We start from the raw sequence: 25,200 nt of genomic DNA, 5'->3' as shown, positions 1-25,200 counted from the left end.
TGCTAATAGAAAATAATTCTTTGGGCTGAATAAAAGCTTATTATGTTTTGGAACCCGGTTGCTGTGTGAGTGTCTGAGCTGAAGAGGTAGAAAGCCTGAACCGGAGCAGGAGTTGGATAAGGGGGATTTTTCCTGACCTCTTCCCAGGAAAGTGTAAGAGGGAGAAGATCTGGTGACAAAGACCAGGCCATGATCTGGTGGGACGTTAAAACACCAAGAATGAGTGTCATTTCCCAAGATAGTCCGATTGCACCGGGTACAGCACTTGAAGCCACTGGAGTCTTTGTGAACATGGACGGGAAAACCTTGTCGGCTAAATCAAACGACTTGATGGTGCCGGAAAAAGGGGTAAGGCACAGAGGTAAAAACCCGACCTTAGTCAGGGCCTAAAAACGGCCTGATGACGTTGAAAAAGAAGAAAAATTAAACCCTGGCAAAAGAAACTAAGAAAAATAAAGGACGGGTTTCAAAAGAAAAAATTCCCTTTGGGAATCGCTCCCTATTTTCAACTTAGTAACTTTTACCAAGGATCTCAACAAAGATGGATATTTCTGGGGACCTTCAAGCATCTGCCCCTCAGTGGGCTGCTGATTTCCTATCTAACAATGTATGTAGCCATATGGAATCAGTATATTGTTTGGCCCCCCCTCCTTCTTTAACAGTAGGAAAACCACTATAGCATCATATCACTCCGTGCAGACCAAACTCCCAAGAGACAAACGGTTAACCAAATCATACCATACATACCCTCCCCTCAGAAATGATAAATTAATACATCATTCTCCATAAGACAGTAGGAAACAGGATGTGAAAAACTAACTGCCTGCAATGAGGCTTTTGAGTTTATCTTGATAATGTTTCCTGCAAGCTTTAGCACATGGTTCTGATTCTGTACTATGATTCACTCAGAGATAAACTGGGTTCCAATCTCAATGCCCCATTCAGTTCACATTTCTTTTATTATGTTCGGAAGTAATCAGATAAAAAAAATTCACACTCCTCTTTATTCATCTGGCAATCACACTCTACCTCGCCTTAGTCCTTCACAATTGAAAGCATCAAGTTAAGCCTCTCCCCCAAACTCTTCATCTGGCTCGCCTCAAGAAGCCAGCCATTTTACAAGACCACAGTGCTTACACTTTTTCAATCTGTTCTCACTGGGGAGCCATTATGTACAGATGTTCTTTACCGCCTAAGCTCTCAACCAAAGTGCCCCCAAGGTTTACTGCAATGACATCTAAATTTTTCACTTACCTTCCATTCTCCATCCTTCTTCACACTCTTAACCACGCCATTCAGGATTTCTAGATAAGAGGAAAAAAAAAAAAGCTTTATGCCACAGAGCGTGAGACTAGATTTTTTTTTACTTAAATCTAGATAATTCAGTTTACTGAAAATTAATTTGAAAACTCAGGGAAGATATCCATAATTTGATGCATAATAAGCTAATGCAGTGATCTTCATTAATTTTTAAGCTAGGGCCACTGTGGATTCTAATGAGCTGAAGACAGCCAACAAGTACCTTCCCATGCACGGCCACAACACTGGTGACCACTGTCAATGATTATCCATCCTAGCCAGCCCACCTTAAAACTTCAATGGGGAGGTATTCTCAAGGATGAGAGCATTTCTAAATGTGTTCTCTTTTATCATAGTCACTTGATGCTAAGGTCCACTATAGGAGTCAGCACCTAAGAAAATGATGTAGGTGTCATCCAAGACTATATAGTAACATGGTAAATGACGGCAGATAAAGACCTGTACGGTTCATCCAGTCTGCCCAACAAGATACTTTATATGTATACCCGAGTTTGATTTGTCCTTGCCTTTCTCAGGGCACAGAACATAGAAGTCTGCCCAGCACTGTTCTTGTACTAAGTTCTGACGCTAACGTCGAAGCCCCTTAAAATTTACACTCCAGCCCATCCCTATCTATTCAGTCATGACCAGGGCATAGACCGTAGAAGTCTGCCCAACTCCTCTTTTGTTTCCCAATTACCGGCGTTGAAACCCAATCCCTGCTAAGATTCCACAGAACCATTCCTTCTAAACAGGATTCCTTTGTGTTTATCCCACGTATGTTTGAATTCCTTTAGTTTTCAACTCCACCACCTCCCACAGGAGGGCATTCCACATATCCACCACCCAAATGCTAAAATCTTCTGCTCAGTGTGCAATAGTGGCCTAAAAAGCAAACAGGATGCTAGGAATTATTTAAAAAGGGATGGGAAAATAAGGCAAAGAATATTATAATGCCTCTGTATTGCGACCTCACCCCGAGTATTGAATGCAGTTCTAGTCACTGTATCTCAAAAAAGATGCAGTGGAATTAGAAAAGGTTCAAAAAAGGGCGCCCAAAATTATAAAGGGGATAGAACTCCTCTCATATGAGGAACAGTTAAAGAGGTTATGGCTCTTCAACTTGGAAAAGAGATGGCTGAGGGAGGATATGATAAAGATCGACAAAATCCTGAGTGGTATAGAACGAGTAAACGCAAATAGATTTTTTAATCTTTCAAAAAGTTCAAAGACTAGGGGGACATTCAATGAAGTTACATGGTAATACTTTTAAAATGAATAGGAGGAAATATTTTTTTCACTTGACAAACAGTTAAATTCTGGTTACAGTGGTTAGTACACCTGGAGGAAAAGTCCATAGGCTGCTATTTAGACAGACATGGGGGAAGCCTCTGTTTGCCGTGATGGAATCAGGATACTGAGCCAGATACACCATTGGTCTGACCCAATATGGCTATTGTTATGTTATATTCTAAAAGGAAAATGCTTTTAAAAAATGCTGTGCAAAAATTGGGCTTAGTAAAAGGGGGCCTCTAATGTGGTAATTTCCCCTCATGCTCCAAAGGTGGCTACATTTTCTCACTTTTAATTCAAGCAGGTATTGGGATTAATGAATATAAACTACCAGTGATAATCTTTGAAGCTTCTCCTTCCTGGCTCATGAAATCAATAAAAGACGGGGAGGCTACCTCAATTTTGAATGCTTCTTTGGTGGATTATATATATATATATAGAACTGAAGTGGCCAGTTGTTTGTCCCATATTATCAATAGAAATCAAACAAAATAAAACATGGAAAAGAAAATAAGATGATACCTTTTTTATTGGACATAACTTAATACATTTCTTGATTAGCTTTCGAAGGTTGCCCTTCTTCGTCAGATCGGAAATAAGCAAATGTGCTAGCTGACAGTGTATATAAGTGAAAACATTCAAGCATTACTATGACAGTCTGACATGGTGGGAGGATGGGGGTGGGTAGGAGGTATGCATGGGGACATCAAAGCATATCATTGATATTCTAACAGGATGAATGTGGATAGGTGAGGGGTGGGTTGATCAACAGAGACATACATCTTTATGGTTTATAATGGGCTAGGAACCCCAGATCCTTGTTAAGTCCTTTCTGTTGGGTGTTGTCCCATATTAAAATTCAAGTTTGGGGATTTCCAGTATGCTGTTGTGCTGAGAGGCAGCGTGCGCCTGGGGCTCCTCTCTCCCTAGATGTTTTAGTGATTAATCTGGCTCTCCAGAACTTCTCGGGTGATAAATCCCTCGGTAGCGCCTGTGAGTGCTGTCGGGGTGAACAGTTGGGATGATTTGAAGTCCCTGAAGTTATGCCTTTAAAGTCCTCAAGACAACCGCGGGAGGCTCTAACGACAGAATTCATCCAAAATGGTGTCTCCTGGAGAACAGCCTGCTCATCCTCTCAGGCAAATGAGATCTTCACTTTGATGGCGGCAACACTTGAGGATAAACTGGAAGAGATCTAGGAAAATTTTGACTCCCATGCAAAGCGCCTTGGTGATACCAAGGCCAAGATATCGGCCTAGGAAGAACTCGTGGCTCGCATGCAAGAACAGGCGACAGCTGCATGCAAACAAGTCCAGGCACAAGTTGAAGATCAGGAAAAAAGCACCAGGAGGAATAATATGCAAATGATTGGTTTACTGGAGGAGGTGATGGCTTCAGACCTGTGCCGAATTTTTGAATCTTGGCTATCACAGCATGTGGAGGTTCAAAATCAGTGAGTCCCCATAGTGTGTGAACATGCTCACAAGCTGAGACAGCAGCAAGATCAGTCAATGCGGCCCAGACCACCAATTGCCAAATATCTTAATTGGATTGACAAGAAAAGCATCATGCGGTCCTACCGGAGGCATGGGGCCTTAAGAGTACCAAGGCCTCAAACTGTTATTGTTCAATGATTATTCTGCCCAGGGGGCTCAAAAACAGAAGAAAATGTCCCACTCTCTGTGCAGAGATTCATAATCGTAGAATTCTGTTTTCTCTGCATATCAGGCCAAATTGCAGGTCCAGCATGAGGGAAAAGTCCTGTTTTTCATTCGGTGAAGGAGGCCCGGCAGTTTTTGAATCACTCACCCCCGCCTAATTGTGGGGTTGTTGGATGTGATGGAACTATTTTGGAACCAGTTAAGAAACCTGCATGATTTCCTGCGTTTTCATTTTTGTGCATGCCTGCAGCTAAATGTGCCTTCCCAGTAGTTGGCAACTTGAACCCCTCTTGAGCTGATCTGAGGTGTCACCTTACAAGACCCCATACTCAGTTTTTTTGACACGATAGCCTACTTTTGAACTTATGGTTGGAATTGTGGGAGCTCCTGGGTGTTGGTGGCCTGGGGATGGGTACCCGGAGTTGTTCCTTTCTGGGAAGCTCAGTACATTGGGTGGGGTACAGGGTGATAGGGGTGGGTCGGGTCGAGTGTGTGGGATGTGGGAGTGAAGTGGGTTTACTAGGCTGGGTACAAGCCAGTTCTGGGGTATTCTAATGGGTGTTCGTTATTTGTATATGTTTCTTTTATACTTATCGCATATATGTTTGTGTGCTTGTATGCTGTGTGGACGCGAGCATGTTGGCTGTATGGCTATGGTTCATGGAGAGACTAGGCTCCAGGGACTCTACGTGGAGTATTACCTCATTGTTTGTTTTTAGCACCTATTATAATTTTATTCTGGTACAGAGGTGAGATTTGTCTCCTGGAAGGTGGGGGGGGGGGGGGGGGGGGGGCGGGGCATCACGTCACTGGTCAAGCTGCCTAAAACTTTGGCTGCTTTCATCCTTTTGAAAGCTAATGTGGCTTTCAACCAGGAGACGAAACTTTCAGAGGTGAGGCACCAGAAGCTGAAACGTTTTTGGGTGAAGAGGCGTTTGATGCCTCATCTGGGGGTGCCATGGAGGAGTAGCTGTCCTGATCCGCAAGTCCTTGGCTTTCTGAGAAGTTCTGAGTGAAGAGGACATTTCTCTGGTAAGTGAACACTATTTTGCTTTGTGCTTTGGGAACTTAAAGATTGGGGTTTAAAAGAGGAATTATAGGGTAGTGATAAGCAGAATAAAAGCTTTTCCCCCCTAGTTTTAAAACTTGAACTTTATACCACAGCATTAACAGATTGCCTCTAGCAGGCACTGCAGGACCTAGTTTAGTATTAAGGCGGGGGGGGGGGGGGGAGAGAGAGAAAAGCAAGCACTATTAACTAGTTTCCATACTGTACAACACTTTTCCCATAGTTTTAAACTGAAATTTTCTCTAGAAGTAGACACGTAACAGCCAAAACACTTTAAAAGATGGAAGGCTCAAATCTTGTTCTAAAAAACAGTATTTTCTGTTCTTTGGTTGCTGGAGAGGTAGCACTGCCACTGACCTCAATTAGGTGTTAATTAAGGTGTGAGGAAGTAGAATATTTGCATAGGTTACTAAAGGCAACCTGATTACTGAGCTTGAAGAGCCTGTTTTGAAAAAGTCCCCTTAAATTCAAAACTATATAAAGAGGAAAGGTCCCACTGAACTTTCTTTCCGAGAAGTTCTGAGAGAAGAGGACATTTCTCTGGTAAGTGAACACTATTTTGCTTTGGGAACTTAAGGACTGGGGTATAAAGGAGGAATTGTAGGTTAGTGATAGGCAGAATAAAAATATAAAAAAGCAGGCTTTATCAACTAATCTCCATACTCTTTTTCCCCCTTAGTTTTAAAACTTGAACGTTGTACCACAGCATTAACAGATAGCCTCTAGCATAACTCTTCATTTATAGTCAGTTATTGTAATAAAGATAACAAGAGTGCTCTTACAAAGTTTTAAATACATTTCATTATCATCTAAGAAAAAAATACTAAATAAATCACACAATATACCACATAAACTAAAAGACATTCTTATATTAGGCTAATATCTGCAACACTTTAGCAAGTTTTAAATTATTGAAAAACTCAAAAATAATAAGTTGGAGTCAGCAGTCCAGCAGCGAGAGGGTTGCTATCCAGTCTTTTGCATTGTGTCACATGTATGATTATCTCCCAGTTGGTGAGTGGTTATATGTATGTGCCCAATACAAAGTGCTCCTATCTCTCAGAGAACAAGTTCGTTCTCTTGAGGCTAGAGTAGCAGACTTGGTGGAGCTGAGCAAGACAAAAGTATATAGAGGAGACCTACAGGGATGTTGTAGAGAAGTCCCACCTCCAGTCTTGTAGCCCATGTGATACCTTGGAGGAGGGAGGTCTACTAGAACGAGAGCATCACCCTGGTGAAGTAGGAAGTATTCCTGTAGCCAGGACTTGCCCACCAGGGGATGCACTATCCTCTCGCACCAAGGATATGTCTCCAAGTTCGGCTCAGGAGGGAAGGGTTAGGACAGCTGTTGTAGTTGATGATTCGATCATTAGGCATATAGATAGCTGGGTGGCTGGTAGACGTGAGGATTGCATGGTGATTTGCCTACTGATGCGAAGGTGGCGGACCACATGAATCACCAAGATAGGATTTTAGATAGTGATGAGGAGGAGCCAGCTATCTTGGTACTTGTGGGTACCAATGACATAGGAAAATGTGGAAGAAAGGTTCTAGAAGCCAAATTTAGGCTCTTAGGTAGAAAGCTCAAATCCAGAACCTCTAGGGTAGCATTTTCTGAAATGCTACCTGTTCCATGCGCAGGGCCCAAGAGACAGAGCTCTGGAGTCTCAATGTATGGATGAGACAATGGTGCAGGGAGGAGGGTTTTAGATTTGTTATGAACTGGGCAACATTCTGGGGAAGGGGGAGCCTATTCCAAAAAGACGGTTTCCACTTTAACAAGGGTGGGACCAAGCTGCTGGCATCGGCATTTAAAAAGGAGATAGAGCAGCTTTTAAACTAGAAACTGGGGGAAGGCCCAGTGCCACTCAAAAGCGCATGGCTCAGAATAAATTATCTATCAAGGATATCACCAAAACAGGGAAGATAGGGTATCCTGATAGTGAGGTTGCAAAAGAGACCATAGCAGATCAGGTGTCCTTAAATAAAAATCAGACAAAAGATTGCAAATTAATACTGTCAAGTACTGAGCATGATGTAAATAGGAACAACAAACATACTTTGAAATGTCTATATGCGAATGACAGAAGCCTAAGAAATAAGATGGGAGAGTAAGAATATAATGCACTAAATGAAAAATTAGATATAATAGGCATCTCTGAGACCTGGTGGAAGGAGGATAACCAGTGGGACACTGTCTTACCGGGGTAGAAAGAATATACACAGGAAATCCAATACATTAGAGTTTACCTTTCAAAAAGGAGACTATGATAAAATAAGAACAGTGAAGGCACAGTTGATCAGAAGCAAATGCAGATACGAGAGGCTGTCAGCGCCATACTAGTGCCTGCGTTTGCTACCGCCCCATGATCAGAGCCCCCAAGCACATGAAAACACGCTCGCGGGTTCTCAACGCAACTAGCATGCAAATGCATGCAAAACAGGGCTCAGAGCAAGTAGCATGCAAATGCATACTAAAGCTATTCATCTCCAATGATCAGCGACCAGTGTGCCAAAGATTAGCTCGCTGGCCATGGCAAACCCTATGCCAGCTCGGAGCTGGCATTAGGGTTTGCAGACCATTGGGAAAGAATGGTGAGCCCTGTCCAGCATGCTAGAAGGCCCCCCCATTCTCCCCAACGAAAGGGGGAGGGGGAGTAGGGGGGCTGGAGACTATCGGGGGCGGGAGGACCAGTGGTCCGCTGGACCTTCAGCCCCCATTTCAACTTGCTCGGGGCAGGGGTAGTTGGGGTCTGGTGGTCCCATGGACCTCCAGCCCCTGTGTTTGACAGGTTTGGGCTTTTGACAGCCCAGACCTGTCAAACAAGTGCAGGAGGATTATGCCTGAGAATCCTCCCACACTTCTACCCCATGATCAGGCAGAATTGCGTGCTTAAATCTGCATGCAATTATCTCTGATCATTGGTGCGGTAAAACCCCGCACTATTCGGAACAGCGCATGTCTTTTGATTACCTGCCCTAGGGCTATCCAACACCCATAATCACCCATGTGAAAAGTAACTGCTGCTTTAACCAACCAATTGGCTAAATTTAATTCATAATTAGATTCAGCTAACTGAACACCGCCAGGCTTACTATGAAAGTGACAGTCGCCACAAAAAGTTTATACAAGAATTCTATGCCACTGTCAAAGGGAATTCCAGAATAGATGAGAAAAAAAGTTGCTGAAATATGGCTGGAAAAGGGTTACCAAACTTCTAAAGCTCTGGGACTCCACTGAATGAAGAAGTTTGTAAACCATCTTGTACAGGCCATCTATCAAGTCTAAAACCATAAACAATGAGAGACATTACCTCCAAATGGACAAAACATGGAACAGTGGTAAATCTTACTCTAACTCATCCAGGAAGTAACAAAACAACCCAGAACATCCAAAGAACTGTAAGCCTCTCTGGGCAAAAATGGGATTTATGGGAGAACAACAAGGCAAAAACCACTGCTATCCAAGAGTAATCAATGCTCATCTCACATTTACAAAAGCACAACTGGATGATACCCAAGCCATTTGGGATAATGTTCTATGGACAGGCGAGTCAAAAGTGGAACTCTTTGGATAACATAGGAACCATTATGCCTGGTATAAAGCAAATTCAGCATTCCACGATCATCATACCAACAGTCAAACTTGGTGGTGATAGTGTAATAGATGGTATGGTGATGCTTTACTGCCTCAGGACCTAGAAAACTTCCCATTACTGAAGGAACCATGAATTCTGCACTGTACCAGAACATTCACTATACCAGAGAACGTTCGGTCATCTGTGAGCTGAAGCATAATTGGGTTATGCAGCAAGACAATAATGCAGAACACAAAAGGCAAATCTACATCCGAATAGTTGAGGAGAAACAAAATAAGGTTTGGCTTGAATCCAATGGCAGGACTAGAAACGACCAGCTCAAGAACAAAAACCTACGAATGTGTCTCAATTAAAGCAGTTAGAGTGGGCTAAAATTCCTCAACAGTGATGTAAAAAAACATTTAGAAACGCTTGGTTGCAATTAATGCAGGTGGTGTAGTCAGTTATTGTTTAGGGGACAGTTATTTTTTCAAACTGGTGATATGGATATTGGATAACTTTGTTCCTTAAATGAGTGATGTAATAATCTATAAACTGTTGTATGGTTACTCAGGTTCCCTTTGTCAGAAACCACTCATTGTGATATATATGCAATAATAGGGGAAAACCAGGAAAGAAATATTTTCACATCACTGTACATGTAAATGCACTGTTTCTTCGCTGACCTGATGGAGAGGATAACCCTCAAAAGCTCATCACACATATATTTAGTCCAATACGAAAATCAAGAAAAGTATGCAGACCATGGCTCATGGAATATTTTCCAACCCCTCTTCATGCGTGGGTGTGTGTATTTTGAATAGAGTAATAAAAATAAAACCAAGAACTGTATTGTTTCTAATGAATGCCCAGGCTATTATTAGAAACAGTGGGTTTTCTGAATTCTAGGTTGAGCTATTAATGGAGGTACCATTTCTCTCCTTCACCCCACCTCTCTGTGATGACCACCAATTCTCTCTCCACCCTACCCCCCTCCCCAATACCTGGCATTGCTCTCCTCCACTCCCTCCCCCCCCCCCACAAACACACAACGACCAAGTCTTTCTTCTTATTTCTCCTCAGTTATGGCACTAGGCCTTGAGTATGTGCAGATGCTCAAAGCCCACAGGAATCGTCGTGAGAAAATTTAAGGAGAGAAACACACTCATCATGGGGGGGGGGGGGGGGGGGGAGGGAGGAATGTACACCATTTTTCGATGCTGAGACAACAGGATCTGTTGCCAAAGCAGTGCAGTCCCGCCACCAACACCCTGACGCACCTAATCGAAAAGCTAGCCATCGTTGGCTTGGGGTGAGGGAAGTTTACAGTGAAGGGCAGTGGTGAATTGAGTGCCGAGTTTGAAAGCTAAGTATTCTTTCAAACGTCATCTATATATCCACAGTGTTTATCTGTTGGGATGAGTGCGTTAAAGACTTTTTAGTCATCACTTGGGACAGCGTTGTAAGGACTGGATAGTTTGCACACAGTCCATGAGGTTTTGGCCGATGATGGTCCGTTTATGACCCGTTTCAGCTCTGTTTGACGTGATACGTCTAGGAGCTCTGTGAGGCCTTTCTTCCTCTAATTAAATTTGTTCAACAGTCACATTGTTGGATATTTGTCACATTTTCATTTTGTGGAGATACACTCTATACTATTATCTTACGATTATATATTTCCACATCCAAGTTTTTTTGTATTTAGTGCAATCTCTAAATCTATGCACACCTTAAATATACAGAGTTTAAAATACATGAATAGAAGAGCAAGTCCTATTTCAGAATCAAAAATAAACTTGTATTATCCTAAGGAAAGCTCTTGCAATGGGATACCTCAAAACATGTACGCAATAAAAAGGTAAACGTATCCAACGGGAAAAATGTTACTGGATTGATGAGCACTACAGATAAGGGTGGTGGCATTGTGAAACAAAAGAGAATGGCAAAAATTAAAAGACAACTTCATGACAGACAATACTATACCCTTCTGGATACAGATCCTGTTGCTTCACTACAGAGAGATATGGAAGAAGTTGTTTTTCTTGCTTCATCCAGACTGTGTGGTTTTGTTTTGTTTTTTATAACAGCCAAAGAAAAGGACTATTTACTGGTTCTACACCCTGTTAATCTACAATATATACCTTGCTAAAGATTCATAAGTCCCCGGGAAGAGCCACTGCTTCTAGCAAGGGTTCGGGTTCTCGAGCCTTTGTCTTTCTTTGTGGTTCCACCCAATGGTCCCAGAGATAGACTCCTATTTAAGAGATTTGGGGCATATGATCAATCTTCGAGACTTTGAAGGTGACCTTTCAGACGTAATACCAGTAACAGTGGACATTGATTCTTTATTTACAAACATTCCTCAGTTAGAAGCATTATGGATAATAGAAACAGCTCTGTAAAATCAACCGCAGGATACCTAATTGGTTCATCACTGCACTCGCAACAATAGCTAACTAAAAATTATTTTTTTTTCCTGGATCAGTTTTATTTACAGATTTGTGAAACAGCGATTGGGGCAGACATCATGAGAGACCCTTTGGAAGACCTTGATTTGGGGCACAGACCATGTGGTAAATGAAGTGTTTGCTCACATGACCTGACAATTACTAAACCCCCTGTTTACTAAGCCACGCTAGCAACTGCTGTGCGCTAGGAGCTGCACTAGCTGTCATATCATCAGTCCACCCCTTGTTGATCATTGGTATGACAAAAAAAAAAAAAAAAAAAGAAATCACATCTGATCTAAAGTTTTTTTGTGTTTAAAGTATTAAAGTTGTCATGGAGAGGAGAAAACAGAGACAAATATCTGCTGAGAGAGGAGCAAAGAATTATCTATAACATGAATTCATTATGCCCACAGGGTTTGAATATTCAATTAGAACTCATTCATTTTCTGTAAACGTGCCTTCATGTGTTGCCCCCTTAGTGTCCACTGTTTTATCTTCCTGTTTACAAAGCTGCGCTAGCAGCTGCCCCGTGACATTGCCAACACAGCCCATTCAAAGTGAATGGCTATGTTGGCAGTACCACACCGCCAGCCGCTAACATGGCTTTCTAAACCAGGTGGGGGGGGGGGGGGGTTACTGTATTAAAGTACTGATTTAAATGGGTTATAGTTCGAGGAAGTTTGTGGGCAGCACAAGTAGGTGAGGGGAGGGGCTGGGATGGGAGGGCTGGGGAATAGGGGGAGAGAATTTGGCAGGCATGGTTGGGAGCTTGTAATCGTTTTGGAAGGAGGAAATAGGAGGGGATATAAAAGGGGGGGAGAACTGGAACAAAAGTCTTGGTGGGATTTGAGGTGACATGACAAAATTTGGCTGTTTGGATATATAGGGGGTGTTTACTTCTGTTGGATTGCTATACTGGTGATTCCTTCAATAAAATTTGCTGAAATATAATAAGAAAGGGCGGGAGGGGGATTATGGGGTATAAATACTTGATGATGTAATCACAAATTTGTTTACACTTCGTTGACTTGGTTTCCATGTATTCTTGCACTGTATTTTGAAGGTGGTGATTGTTTATTTCTTTGAATCATCAATAAAAATTGTTGAAAAAGTACTAATTTATTTTTTTAAGGGTCACTTATTTTTAGCATTTGGTACATTTTTATTTTATCTTTCAGTTGCTATTATACTCAACTTTTCCTGTGCTTTATACTTTCCTTTCTTTTAAATTTAGTTAACCTTTTCTGTTTTATCCGATTTTATATCCGTTTATCTAGTTAACCATTTTTACCACTTATGAGATATGTATTTAAATAGAACATGAACCAAGTGCATTTCTCATATTGATGCGGTGATTGCATGAGGCTTAAGAGCATCCAGAGTTTAAAATACATGAATAGAACTGCTATGATAAAAACATAAAGAGCAAGCCCTATTTCAGAACAAAAAATAAACATGCATTATCCTAAAGAAAGCTCTTGCAAAGGGGCATCTGAAAACATGTACACAATAAAAAGGTAAACTTATGTAATTGCCTCTCCACAGCTCCCTTTTGTGTTTCACAAGTGTCTCTGCACCAGCAACTATATACTCCTTTTGAATATATAGGGGTATGTCTCAATTCCACTATCCCTTAATCTAGTGTGGATATTTTGCCCCTCTCTGCAATATATGTCATTCACATTTTGGTTTGTCTTTGACATTTTTGGTTTTTATCTTATGTTTGTTAATCTTTCTACCCCTGATATCTCACCTTGCATCCAAACCAAAGTTTCAGCATGCTTGTCTGACACTGCTGTCTGGATGTCTCAACGCCACCAGAAATTAAATATGACCAAAACTGAGCTTCTCATTCCCCCCCCCCCCCCAAACCCACCTCCCCGCTCCCCCCGTTTTCTATTTCTGTTGATGGCTCTCTCATTCTCCCTGTCTCCTCAGCTCAAAACCTTGGGGTTATCTGACTCTTCTTTCTCCTTCTCTACTCATATCCAGCAGACCGCCAAGACCTGTCGTTTCTTTCTTTACAACATCCATAAAATCCGCCCCTTTCTTTCTGAGCACTCTACCAAAACCCTCATCCACACCCTTGTCACCCCTCGTTTGGACTACTGTAATCTGCTTCTTGCTGGCCTCCCACTTAGTCACCTCTCCCCTCTCCAGTCGGTTCAAAACTCTGCTGCCTGTCTCGTCTTCTACCAGGGTCGCTTTACTCATACTACCCCTCTCCTCAAGTCGCTTCACTGGCTCCCTATCCGTTTTCGCATCCTGTTCAAACTTCTTCTACTAACCTATAAATGTACTCACTCTGCTGCTCCCCAGTATCTCTCCACACTCGTCCTTCCCTACACCCCTTCCCGTGCACTCCGTTCCCTGGATAAATCCTTCTTATCTGTTCCTTTCTCCGCTACTGCCAACTCCAGACTTCGCTCCTTCTGTCTTGCTGCGCCCTACGCCTGGAATAGACTTCCTGAGCCCCTACGTCTTGCCCCATCCTTGACCATCTTTAAATCTAGATTGAAAGCCCACCTCTAACATTGCTTTTGACTCGTAACCACTTTTTTTTTTTTTGTTACATTTGTACCCCGCGCTTTTCCCACTCATGGCAGGCTCAATGCCCAGAGTCACAACGAGCTGCCTGTGCCGGGAATCGAACTCACTTCCTCAGTTCCCCAGGACCAAAGTCCACCACCCTAACCACTAGGCCACTCCTCCACCCCACTCCACTCGCCTCCACCTACCCTCCTCTCCTCTTTCCTCTACACATTAATTGATTTGTTTGCTTTATTTTTTGTCTAATAGATTGTAAGCTCTTTGAGCAGGGACTGTCTTTCTTCTATGTTTGTGCAGCGCTGCGTACGCTTTGTAGCACTATAGAAATGCTAAATAGTAGTAATAGTAGTAGTAGTAGTATTATAAAGCACAAAGGTTTTTTGAAATATTTAGAGTTTATTGCTTAGTCCACTGGTCTCTACTGTTTGAACCTTTCAGTTTTTAAACTTTTAAGTTTATAGTTTTTTTTACAGTTATTAGATTTTTGTTGTTTTACTGCTTATTGTTTTGATAATTACATGTTATGTCCTCTGTATACAATGTGCTCATTTAGCATGTTTGTATGACATGTTTGTATATATATTTTTTTATTAGATATTTGTTGTGACCCCTGAGGCAGGCAGGTCCCTTTACTGGTGCTTTGAATAAAGTGCTTCCAAGTAACATCCCTGTGTTGGCTTGTCTTTGGGTCAGCCTCTACTGTTTTATTTGTATAATGGGCTAATATGTCTGTGTCAGGAGGGGGCGAGTTTGTGCATGACTGGCTAGCCGATAGGAGACTAGGTGGGACTATCTGTAAATCCTGGCAAATATTTAATTTTGTTGGCAAAGTATGCAGCAAATTCACTGACGTTCAGTTGTGACTGGGCAGGCTGGTTCTGTTGTGGGGGTTGAAGTAGGCAGTTTACCATGCTGAACAGGTACTTGGTTGAATTGGCAGCCTGTTCAATACATTGTTTTGTTTTTTTTGGCTGCTGTTAAGGCTTGGCAGTACTTTGTCATGGGATTCCTACTGTTTAGCCTGTCCTCATCCAGGTTAGATCTACGCCATCTCCTTTCCAGTTTCCATCCTTCATGCTTAAGGGTCCAAAGTTCTGGAGAAAACCAAGGTGAGCGTTGGCGAGTGGCAGTATCTGAGGTTTCAATGTGTAGAATGAAGTTTCCCACGATCACTATCCTAGGATAATTTAGGGTCACGTGATCAGATCAAGGAGTTCCTACACATGGGTTATGAGGTGATCTGTATACCATAAGCAGCTAGATTGTTTTCTCCACTTCTAGAAGGAGAGATTCTGTTTCATTTAAGTGGGAGATGGCAATTCTGTGCAAACTGATTGTATCCCGAATCAAGACTGCTATCCCTCCACCCCATCTTCCTGGTCTTGGTTGATGTTGGATGTTGAAACCTGTGTTGGGAACAGTTCAGCCAGTGGTAAACCCCCGCTTTCATCTAGTCAGGTTTCACTTATTCTTAAAATGTCAAGATGCTGTTCATGGATGACATCATGGATCATTGAGAATTTCTTTGGAACTGATCTGGCATTCACCAATCCTGTAGTTCCCAAGGGTTGTCTGGGGATGCTGGGGGTAGCTTTGGTATTGGCAATGAGGTGATCATTTAAAGTACTGTTAGATGGGAGTTTGACGTCTCGCACTTTTGTCTTCTCTTTGGTTGATGGTCCTCTCCCACACTGCACAGGGATCCCCGAGGTCTCAGTCTTCTGGGTCTAGTCACATTCTTTGTGTCAGAAGTTCCTTAGGCAAATTTCACTGGGTGGCACTGCAGTCCACTCTGTGGATCAGCATTCTTATCAGTTGGCAATGTAGGATTAAAGGCTCTAAGTAACTAAGAGATTTTTAAAGTTGTATATTCAGACCAGGCCTGGGAGATCAAAGGCTTCCAATAACAGAGAAACAAATGACTATACTTTGCACTTCTATGTGAATTTCTTTGGAAACATAATGCAGAGGAGGTTGATGGTAGACTTTATTTGTTACATTTGTATCCCACATTTTCCCACCTATTTGCAGGCTCAATGTGGCTTACATAATACCATAGGCATATGCCAAGCCGGTGAAGAACAAATACAAAGTGGTATTATGGTAGAATAAGATACTTGTGTTACAGACATATTTGGGAATCATGACGAGGAGTTGTGTTAAGTCCAATTCTAGCTTTAATTAGTTGTGTAGCAGGGTTCAGGCTTTTAGGTTATGTCAGTACGGTATGCTTTTTTGAATAGGTAGGTTTTTAGTGATTTCCTGAAGCCTAGATGGTCGTATATTGTTTTCACGGCCTTTGGTAGCACATTCCACAGTTGTGTGCTGATGTAGGAAAAGCTGCTTGCATAAGTTGATTTGCATTTGAGTCCTTTGCAGCTTGGGTAGTGAAGATTTAGGTATGTTCTTGTTGATCTGAATATGTTTCTGGTAGGCAGGTCTATGAGCTCTGACATATATCCTGGGGCTTCGCCGTATATAATTTTGTGGACCATGGTGCAGACCTTGAAGGCGATACGTTCTTTAATTGGGTGCCAATGTAGTTTTTCTCAGAGGGGTCTGGCACTTTCGAAATGCGTTTTTCCAAATATTAGGCTGGCTGCCGTGTTTTGGGCGGTCTGCAGTTTCTATATAAGTTGTTCTTTGCATCCTGCATAGATGCCATTGCAGTAGTCTGCGTGGCTTAATACCATTGATTGTATCAGGTTGCGGAATGTTTCTTGTGGGAAGAATGGTTTCAGGCGTTTGAGCTTCCACACTGAATGGAACATTTTCTTTGTTGTAGTTTTCACTTGGGTCTCTAGGGTGAGGTTTTGGTCGATTGTCATGCCAAGGATTTTCAGGCTGAGATAGGGAGGGTGTGGTCTGGGGTGATTATATTTGTGGGTTTCTTCACGTTGTATTGGGATGAGAGGATGAGACAGTGTGTTTTTTCGGTATTGAGTTTTAATTGAAATGCGCTTGCCCACGAGTCCATGATGTTTAAACTTAGATTGATTTTGTTGGTTATTTCTGTCAGATCGTGTGTGTAAGGGATGTATATTGTGACATCATCGGACTAGATGAAAGGGTTGAGGCCTTGGTTGGCTAAGGATTTAGCTAGTGGCGTCATCATTATGTTGAAGAGGATCGGTGATAATGGTGATCCTTGAGGTACTCCGCAGTCGGGTTTCCATGGTGAAGGTATGTTTGTATTTGATTTCACTTGATATGTTCTGGTGGTTAGGAAACCTTTGATCCACTTAATTATGTTTCCGCTGATCCCGAAGTAGTCGAGAAGCCTTACCAATATATTGTGGTCCACCATGTCGAATGCACTAGACATGTCGAACTGGAGGAGGAGTATGCTTTTTCCTGTTGCAATTTGCTGCTTGAATTTGGCTAGGAGAGTGATTAATACTGTTTCAGTTCTGTGGAGGGGGCAAAATCCTGATTGCGTCTCATGTAGTATTGAGAATTTGTTTATGTAATCAGAGTTGTTTGGTTACCATACTTTCCATCAATTTAACTACCAATGGGATTAGATGCTACTGGGCGGTAGTTTGAGATTTCGTTTGTTTTCTTCTTGGTGTCTTTTGGTATTGGGGTGAGTAGGATATTGCCATTTTCCTTAGGGAACAGACCTTCTTGGAGCATGTGGTTATTATTATTAGCATTTGTATAGCACTACCAGACGCACGCAGCGCTGAACACCTGACACAGAGAGACAGTCCATGCTCAATAGAGCTTACAATCTAAAATAATACAGACAAGACAATTAAGGGCGAGGGAAGTACTGGGTGAGAAGGAACAAGGGGGGAGGCAAATGAGTAGTGGCTAGCAGCCAAAAGCAGCAGTGAAAAGGTGGGTTCAGGTGTGATGTGAGATCGACTAGGAATCGTTCGGGAGCGGATTTTAATAAATAGCTGGGGCAGGTGTCCAGTCTACAGTGAGTGTCGGAGAACCTTTTAATCGCCTGGGTGACTGATTCGGTGGTGAGGAGGGTGAAGTTGGACCAGGTTCGGTCCACTGGGTATTCTCCTGGGATTGGATCCAAGCCCTTGATGAAGTATTCGATATTAGTGGTGTTCTGAGGCAGTGTGTTGCATAGTTTTAACAGATTCAGAATCTTAGAAATAGTCATGTAGTTAAAACTTCAACTCACTGATTGTAGGTATGCACTTTGTTGTTTCTGGTTCAGATATCCTTGGATGGTCTAGTTGAGCTAGAAAAAGCCTATAGCAACTTTTGTTGTCCAGGAGGAGGGTTTGATCTAAATATAGATCCAGCTCAGATCACAGGACATGAAGACAGTTGTTCGTAATATGAAAAGGAAGATAAAAGTTTCCTTTCTCCAGATAAAACAAATGAAAGAAGTTCGAAGTAAAAGTGAGGACTGCTGCCTCAACACAGACTGACCAGAAGTTGTAAATAAAGAAAAAATGTATCATTTAATCTAAAATTATAGGAGCCTGATGTAGTATATGCTCTGGCTGGGCTGGCTGTGTTCACATTTCTCAGCAGCTGTCAATCAAGATAGTACGCAATGTTCTGTCAGTGAGTTAACTCCTAAAGTTAACTTTTTATCTTTTTTGAAATGGTAAAATTATGCCTTACCTGATAATTTTCTTTCCTTTAGTCGCAGCAGATGAATCCAGGAACTGGTGGGTTGTATCCACCTACCAGCAGGTGGAGATAGAGAACACAACAGAAAGCAGTGACACTGGACGCCCAGAACCTAGTCTCCTCCGTATAGGTCGTATCCCAAAGCAGAGGAAAGGAATAAGAAAGGAAAAAGCACTCTCCTCACAACCAAATGGCAACAGCCAAAGAACCTGAAACTCAAATAAACTTGGGACTCAAAAACTCAAACGAGTCAAATCGTAAAGTGGAATTTACCACCTTCTGTCAAACTCTTCTTCTTTCTTTGTCTAAATGTCTGCAAAGTTCAGAAAATAAAGATGAGATATCGTGGGGGGGGGGGGGGGGGGGTGGATCCTGGATTCATCTGCTACGACTAAAGAAAATTATTAGGTAAGATATAACTTTACCTTCCTTAGCATCAGCAGCAGATGAATCCAGGAACTGGTGGAATGTAACAAATCAATCCTTTAATTAGGGTGGGAAGCCGCCGCTCTAAAACGAGCATCCTCTCTCGCCTCTATATCAAATCTATAATGCTTAAACGAATGACGAGAAGCCCAGGTAGCTGCACGACAAATGTCATCCAAGGAAAGCACTCCTGTTTCCATCCAAGAAGCAGCTTGTGCCCGAGTGGAATGAGCTCGCAAACTCTCTGGAGGAATGGCAGCCTTCACCAGGTATGCAGAAAAAATGGCCTTTTTAAGCCAATGAGAAATCGTCGCCTTTGACACCGCGTAACCCTGTCAGGGACCAGAAAAAAAGAACAAACAGATGAACTGAGCAACGAAATTCATTAGTTATGTGAAGATACTGAAGCAGAGAACGATGAACATCTAAAAGATGCAGCCAGCAAAGTTGTGAAGAAAATCCACACTCCAAAAGGAAGGAAGAAAAAGGGGCTGATTTAATTGAAAAGCTGACAGCACCTTGGGCAAAAAGGACGGAACCGTTCTCAACGTGATGCCAGATTCCGAGAACTGCAGGAAGGGCTCTCGACATGATAGGGCCTGCAATTTTGAAACCCTGCGAGCTGAGGAAATAGCCACCAGAAACATCACCTTTAAAGTGAGATCCTTTGTTTTTTTTTTGTTACATTTGTACCCCGCGCTTTCCCACTCATGGCAGGCTCAATGCGGCTTACATGGGGCAGTGGAGGGTTAAGTGACTTGCCCAGAGTCACAAGGAGCTGCCTGTGCCTGAAGTGGGAATCAAACTCAGTTCCTCAGTTCTCCAGGACCAAAGTCCACCACTCTAACCACTAGGCCACTCCTCCACTCCTTATCCGAGGTGGAACACAATGGTTCAAAAGGAGGGCCCTGCAACGCACTAAAGACCAAATTTAACTTCCAAGACGGGCAAGGACTCCGAAGAGGAGGACAGAGGTGAAGAGAACCTTAAAAAAAAAAAAAAAAACAACATACCACGTCCGCATGAGAAGCAAGAGAAACACCAGCCAGCCACCCCCGGAAACAGGCCAGAGCCGCAACCTGCGCACGAACAGTTATAAGAACCCCCAAGACCATCCTGCAGAAAGGTCAAAATCCCAGGTCAAAATCTAGGAAACAGACACCTTAAAGGGGGACCAAGCACATTCGGCACACCACGCTGCAAACGAACACCACACCCTGGCATAAGCCGAAGTCGTGAAGCATTTGCAAGCGCGAAGCAAGGTGGCAATCATAGAATCCTCATAACCCTTCTTCCGCAACTTCGCCCTCTCAAGAGCCAAGCCATAAGACATCCACCATCTGAATTGGGCCTTGATGAAGTAGCCCAGGAAATACCGGAAGCCTCAGAGGAGGCTCCACGAGAAGTTGCATTAAATCTGCATACCATGGTCAACGTGGCCAGTCCGGAACTACCAACAGCACAAGGCCCCGATAAAATCTGATTCAATGCAGCAGACGACCGATTAGAGGCCAAGGCGGGAAGACGTAGAGAAGACCGACCATCAGTCAAGGCTGCATCAGAGCGTCTAGACCTGCAGCACCAACCTCCCATCTTCTGCTGAAGAACTTCCGTACTTTTGCGTTCTGCTTGGTCGCCATCAGATCCATAACTGGAGTGCCCCACCGCTGACAGATTAGGCTGAAGGCCTCCGTCGCCAGTTCCCACGCTGCCAAATCCAGGAGATGATGGCTGAGAAAGTCAGCTTGCAAGTTGTTCTGACCTGTGATGTGAGCCGTTGAGAGACAATGAAGATGAGTCTCCATCCAATGAAGTAGATCGGTCGCTTCTGAAGCCAAGGCTCCACTCCGAGTGCTTCCCTGGCGAATGATGTAGGCCACTGCCGTGGTGTTGTCTGACAGAACTCGAACCGCTTGACCTTCCAGAAGATCCTGAAACTACATGAGAGCCAGTCTGACTGCCCTCAATTCCAATTGGTTGATGGACCACTTTGCCTCCATCTGAGACCAGTGTCCCTGCGCCACCCGTTGAAGACAATAGTAACATAGTAACACTAGTAAAAAAGCCCCGTTTCTGATGCAAATGAAACGGGGGCTAGCAAGGTTTTCTTCTGTGTGCATGTGGGAGTGTGTGTGTCCCTGCCCTCTGCCCTCTCTCCCTTCCCCTGTGCTGTCTGTCCCCTCCCCCCTCGGAGTCGAGTCCTTCAGTGTTAAGTTTCTTGCTGTGCTGTGTTTGTGTTACAGAGATAGTGAGGGCTTCTGCCCTCTCTCCCCTCCCCCCTCTGAGTCCTTCACTGTTTCAGAGAGAGCGATTTGATTTCGTGCTTTGCTGTGTTTTCCTTCACTGTTTGTGTTACAGAGAGAGCGAGGGCGGGGCAGACACTCATGGGGAAACCGGATCTCTCTCCCCCTTCACACTTCCTGCTGGAGGCTTCATTTAGAACGCTGGTGGTGCCTTTTATATATAGAGATAGTAGATGATGGCAGAAAAAGACCTGCACGGTCCATTTAGTCTGCCCAACAAGATAAACTCATATGTGCTAATGTGCTACTTTTTGTGTATACCTTACCTTGATTTGTATCTGTCATTTTCAGGGCACAGACCGTATAAGTCTGCCCAGCACTATCCCTGCCTCCCAACCACCGGCTCTGGCACAGACCGTATAAGTCTGGCCGGCACTATCCCCGCCTCCCAACCAGCCCCACTCCCACCACCGGCTCTGCCACCCAATCTCGGCTCCCCATCCCGAGAGACTGGCATCTGTAACAACCATCACCCAGAGAGGGGATGCCAAAGGCATCTCCTTTTGAAGGTTGTTGGCACACAGCCACCAGGCCATGCTGTCTCTTGCTACCGGAAGCCACGCCAGATGACGATAACCTTAGAACACTGGAGACCAGCGACTCAAAGCACACTGAAGAGGGCACATGTGAGCCCTCACCCACAGAACTACCTCCAGAGTGGCTGTCATCGAACCCAGAACCTGAACGTAATCCCAAGCCCGAGGATGAGGGGAATGCAACAGGCTGCAAACCCGAGAACAAAGCTTGAGTCTTCTGCTTTTTGGTAAGAAGACCCGTCCCTGAGCCATATCAAACAGAACTCCCAGATATTCCAACGTTTTGGAGGGAACTGAACAGCTTTTGGGAAAGTTGATCACCCAGCCAAGGGACTGCAGGAACTCCAGGACCCGAGAGATGGCCGTAATACTTTCCTGAGCTGAATCCGCCTGAATCAGCCAATCATTGAGATACGGATTAACTTTGATTCCCTCTTTCCAGAGAAAGGCCGCCACAACCACCACTACTTTGGAAAAGGTACAAGGCGCTGTGGCTAGACCAAAAAAGTGCACAGAATTGAAAGTGGCAAAATGGCAAAGCGAAGATACTTCTGATGATGAGGCCAAATAGTAATGTGCAAATACGCCTTTCTCAGATCCAAGGCCGTGAGAAACTCCCCTGGTTGAACAGAGGCTATCACCGATCGCACCGTCTTCATGCAGAAGTGACGAACCCAAGACACTCGTTGACTTTCCTGAGGTCGAGACTAGGCCTGAAGGAACCTCCCTTTCGAAGAATGACAAAGTAGACTGAGTAACAGCCGGTGGGCCATTCGGCACGAGGAACAGGAACCACAGCTACGAGATCCAACAGCGTTTGCAGTGTAGCCAGGATGGCCTGCTTCCTCGTCGCTGTGGCACAGTGAGACTCCAAAACTCCATCTCCAACGGGAAATGCAAACTCTAACCTGTAGCCGTCTCGTATAAGATCCAAGACCCACTGGTCTGACGTTATAGTAGTCCACACCTCGTGATAGAGGAATAAATAGGTAAGAGCAGACTCCATCAGCGTACCAGCTATGGGCCCTGAAGCCGAATCCTGATCTTGCTCCGTACTCTGCTGAAACCAGGAAAGGCAAGCCCTGGCCGCATAAGAACTACAAATAGAAACCTGTAAGGCCAATGCGGCCACTTCACAAGAACACTTAAGCGAGGCTTCAAGACCCCTACCCACCCTAGTCGCCACTAAGCCATGGTGGTCTAGTGGAATTCTCCCCTCCCCATCACATACCTTCAGGGAGGAGGCAGCAGAAACGCCTCCTCATTCAGGACCCACCTGCTTCAAAACAGCAGTGCCCAGCCCCCACTTGGTGTATCCCGGGATGCACTGGAAGGAACGTAAGTATTAAATAAGGATAAAAATCAAAAGGAGTTACTTTGGCCTTTCCCAGTGCATCCCAGGATGCACTGGAAGGAACGTAAGTATTAAATAAGGATAAAAATCAAAAGGAGTTACTTTGGCCTTTCCCAGTGCATCCCAGGATGCACTGGAAGGAACGTAAGTATTAAATAAGGATAAAAATCAAAAGGAGTTACTTTGGCCTTTCCCAGTGCATCCCAGGATGCACCAAGCAGGGGAAGGGTGCCATTGTTTTGAAACGAGTAGGCCCCTGGCCTTTCCCAATGCATCCCAGGATGCACCAAGCAGGGGAAGGGTGCCACTGTTTTGAAACAAGTGGGCCCCTGGCCTTTCCCAATGCATCCCAGGATGCACCAAGCAGGGGAAGGGTGCCACTGTTTTGAAACGAGTAGGCTCCGAGACATTCCCTCCCCATCACATACCTTTAGGTAGGAGGCAGGAGGGAGAGGAGAAATCACTAGACCACCAGGGCTTAGTGGCGACTAGGGAGTCAGTGGGAGGGGTCCACCTGGACCTGCCTTCCCCTCCCAAATATGTTTATTGATAAAACACAACAAATGTCAAACAGTAGGAATATTTAACACAACAGAAACACTGGAATCAAACAAACCCTCCCTCCCCCACCCTTGAAAGAAAAAAAAAAAATCCCACATGTAACACCTCCAGCAGTTCAGAAAAGAAAACAAAAAAGAGAAGAGTGATTAGGTATTAAGCAACCTGCTATGGGCAATGTGAGTTCATGAAGTCCAAAAGGGTTCCCAAATGGCACAAAATTGTTTCCCAGGCACTGTGTAGAAGTCACAGCGTTCCATGGAAGCTTGTGTATCATTAAAGATCTCCACTGAGAAAGCAATGGAGATTCTGGATGAAGCCAACAGTTAAGAATACATTTGGTCCCCAACAGAACCGAACGCTTTACAAATCCCAAGTATCCTTTAGTCTTAGGCCTGACTATATCATACACATAGGGACAATGACTGTGTAGTCCAGCGCACCTTCCAAAGTGTAGGAACATGAATTCCCAAGGTTCGCCAAAAGTTTTGGCTGAAAGAGCAATGCTAGAACATATGGCCAAGGGTAGCCGCCAGCTGGTGACATTTAAAGCAACAATCAGATGTTCCGAAACATGCTTTATGGGCTCGATGTGGTGCAGTACAAACTTGTGATGTGTCTAAATATTTCATCTCACAGTGTAACACATTTTTCATTAAAGCATGATAGATCTTTACACTCTTAAGAAGATGTTCTTCCAGTACTTGCGTCCCCCAAGTCGGTCAACCACCACAGAGACAAAGAGCCAAATCCTAACACTGGGCCTGCTTTAATTTTTTTTATTTGGGGGGGGGGGGGTCCAATCATTCCTGGGCATACATGCGCCAGGAATGCTTGGATCCCTTTACTGACCAATACTCAAAACTAACAGCATGCATATAATTTGCACAGCGCTAATGTTGAGCATTGGTCGGTTAATTCCAATTCACTGTTGAGCCGGTGTTTTTCCGGCACTGTTCCATACAGTGCCAGAGTTTTGTGCATTGAGCCCCCAGTTCTTTCCACTTAATGTGTTTGGGGCATGGTTGCTGAGGATCAGGAATAGAACAGGATATGAGGGGAAGGGGTGTCTGCTGTAGGCCAAGAAAGATAGCTATCAGCATCTGTAAGACCTACTACTATTTAGCATTTCTATAGCGCTACAAGGCGTACGCAGCGCTGCACATAGAGAGTGAGACCTCTACTGTCTCACTCTCTATTTCCTTTCAGAAGCACCAGAGCAAGCCAAATATTTTATGTTTCTTCTATTTGTGAAGGCTTTTTGACACTTAAATCTTAAATCTCATTCTCTGAGGCAGTCCATCCTTGGCACCTCTGGTACGTACCAATGGCAATGGAGGGTGAAAAAGACTTACCCAGCCTTCCTGGTTCTCAGCCTACAACCCACTCCTCTAACCACTTGGCACAACACTAAAAGCTTGTGTGTGCACAGCCCCATGCTCACTCATAACCTGCTAATGCAATCATTTCCACAACTAGACTTTGCAGTTTTCGATACACTAACCTCTAGCCTTCCTT

At 43.8% G+C, this 25,200-nt stretch overlaps 1 protein-coding gene across 2 annotated transcripts in view; it reads right to left on the bottom strand.

Moving 5' to 3' along the window:
• The window catches only part of STXBP2 (syntaxin binding protein 2), a 165,695-nt gene that overhangs the window by 138,142 nt on the left and 2,353 nt on the right, over positions 1-25,200 (bottom strand). For both annotated transcript variants that reach the window (XM_030197557.1, XM_030197556.1), the window contains exon 2: positions 1,255-1,304. In XM_030197557.1, the coding sequence (XP_030053417.1) occupies positions 1,255-1,304 (50 nt within the window). The remainder of the gene's footprint in view (positions 1-1,254; positions 1,305-25,200) is intronic.

Source organism: Microcaecilia unicolor, chromosome 3 (genome assembly GCF_901765095.1).
Source record: "Microcaecilia unicolor chromosome 3, aMicUni1.1, whole genome shotgun sequence".
NCBI lineage: Eukaryota > Metazoa > Chordata > Amphibia > Gymnophiona > Siphonopidae > Microcaecilia > Microcaecilia unicolor.
The sequence above is the reverse complement of the archived record's forward strand: the minus strand, read 5'-3'. Positions and strand labels throughout refer to the sequence as shown.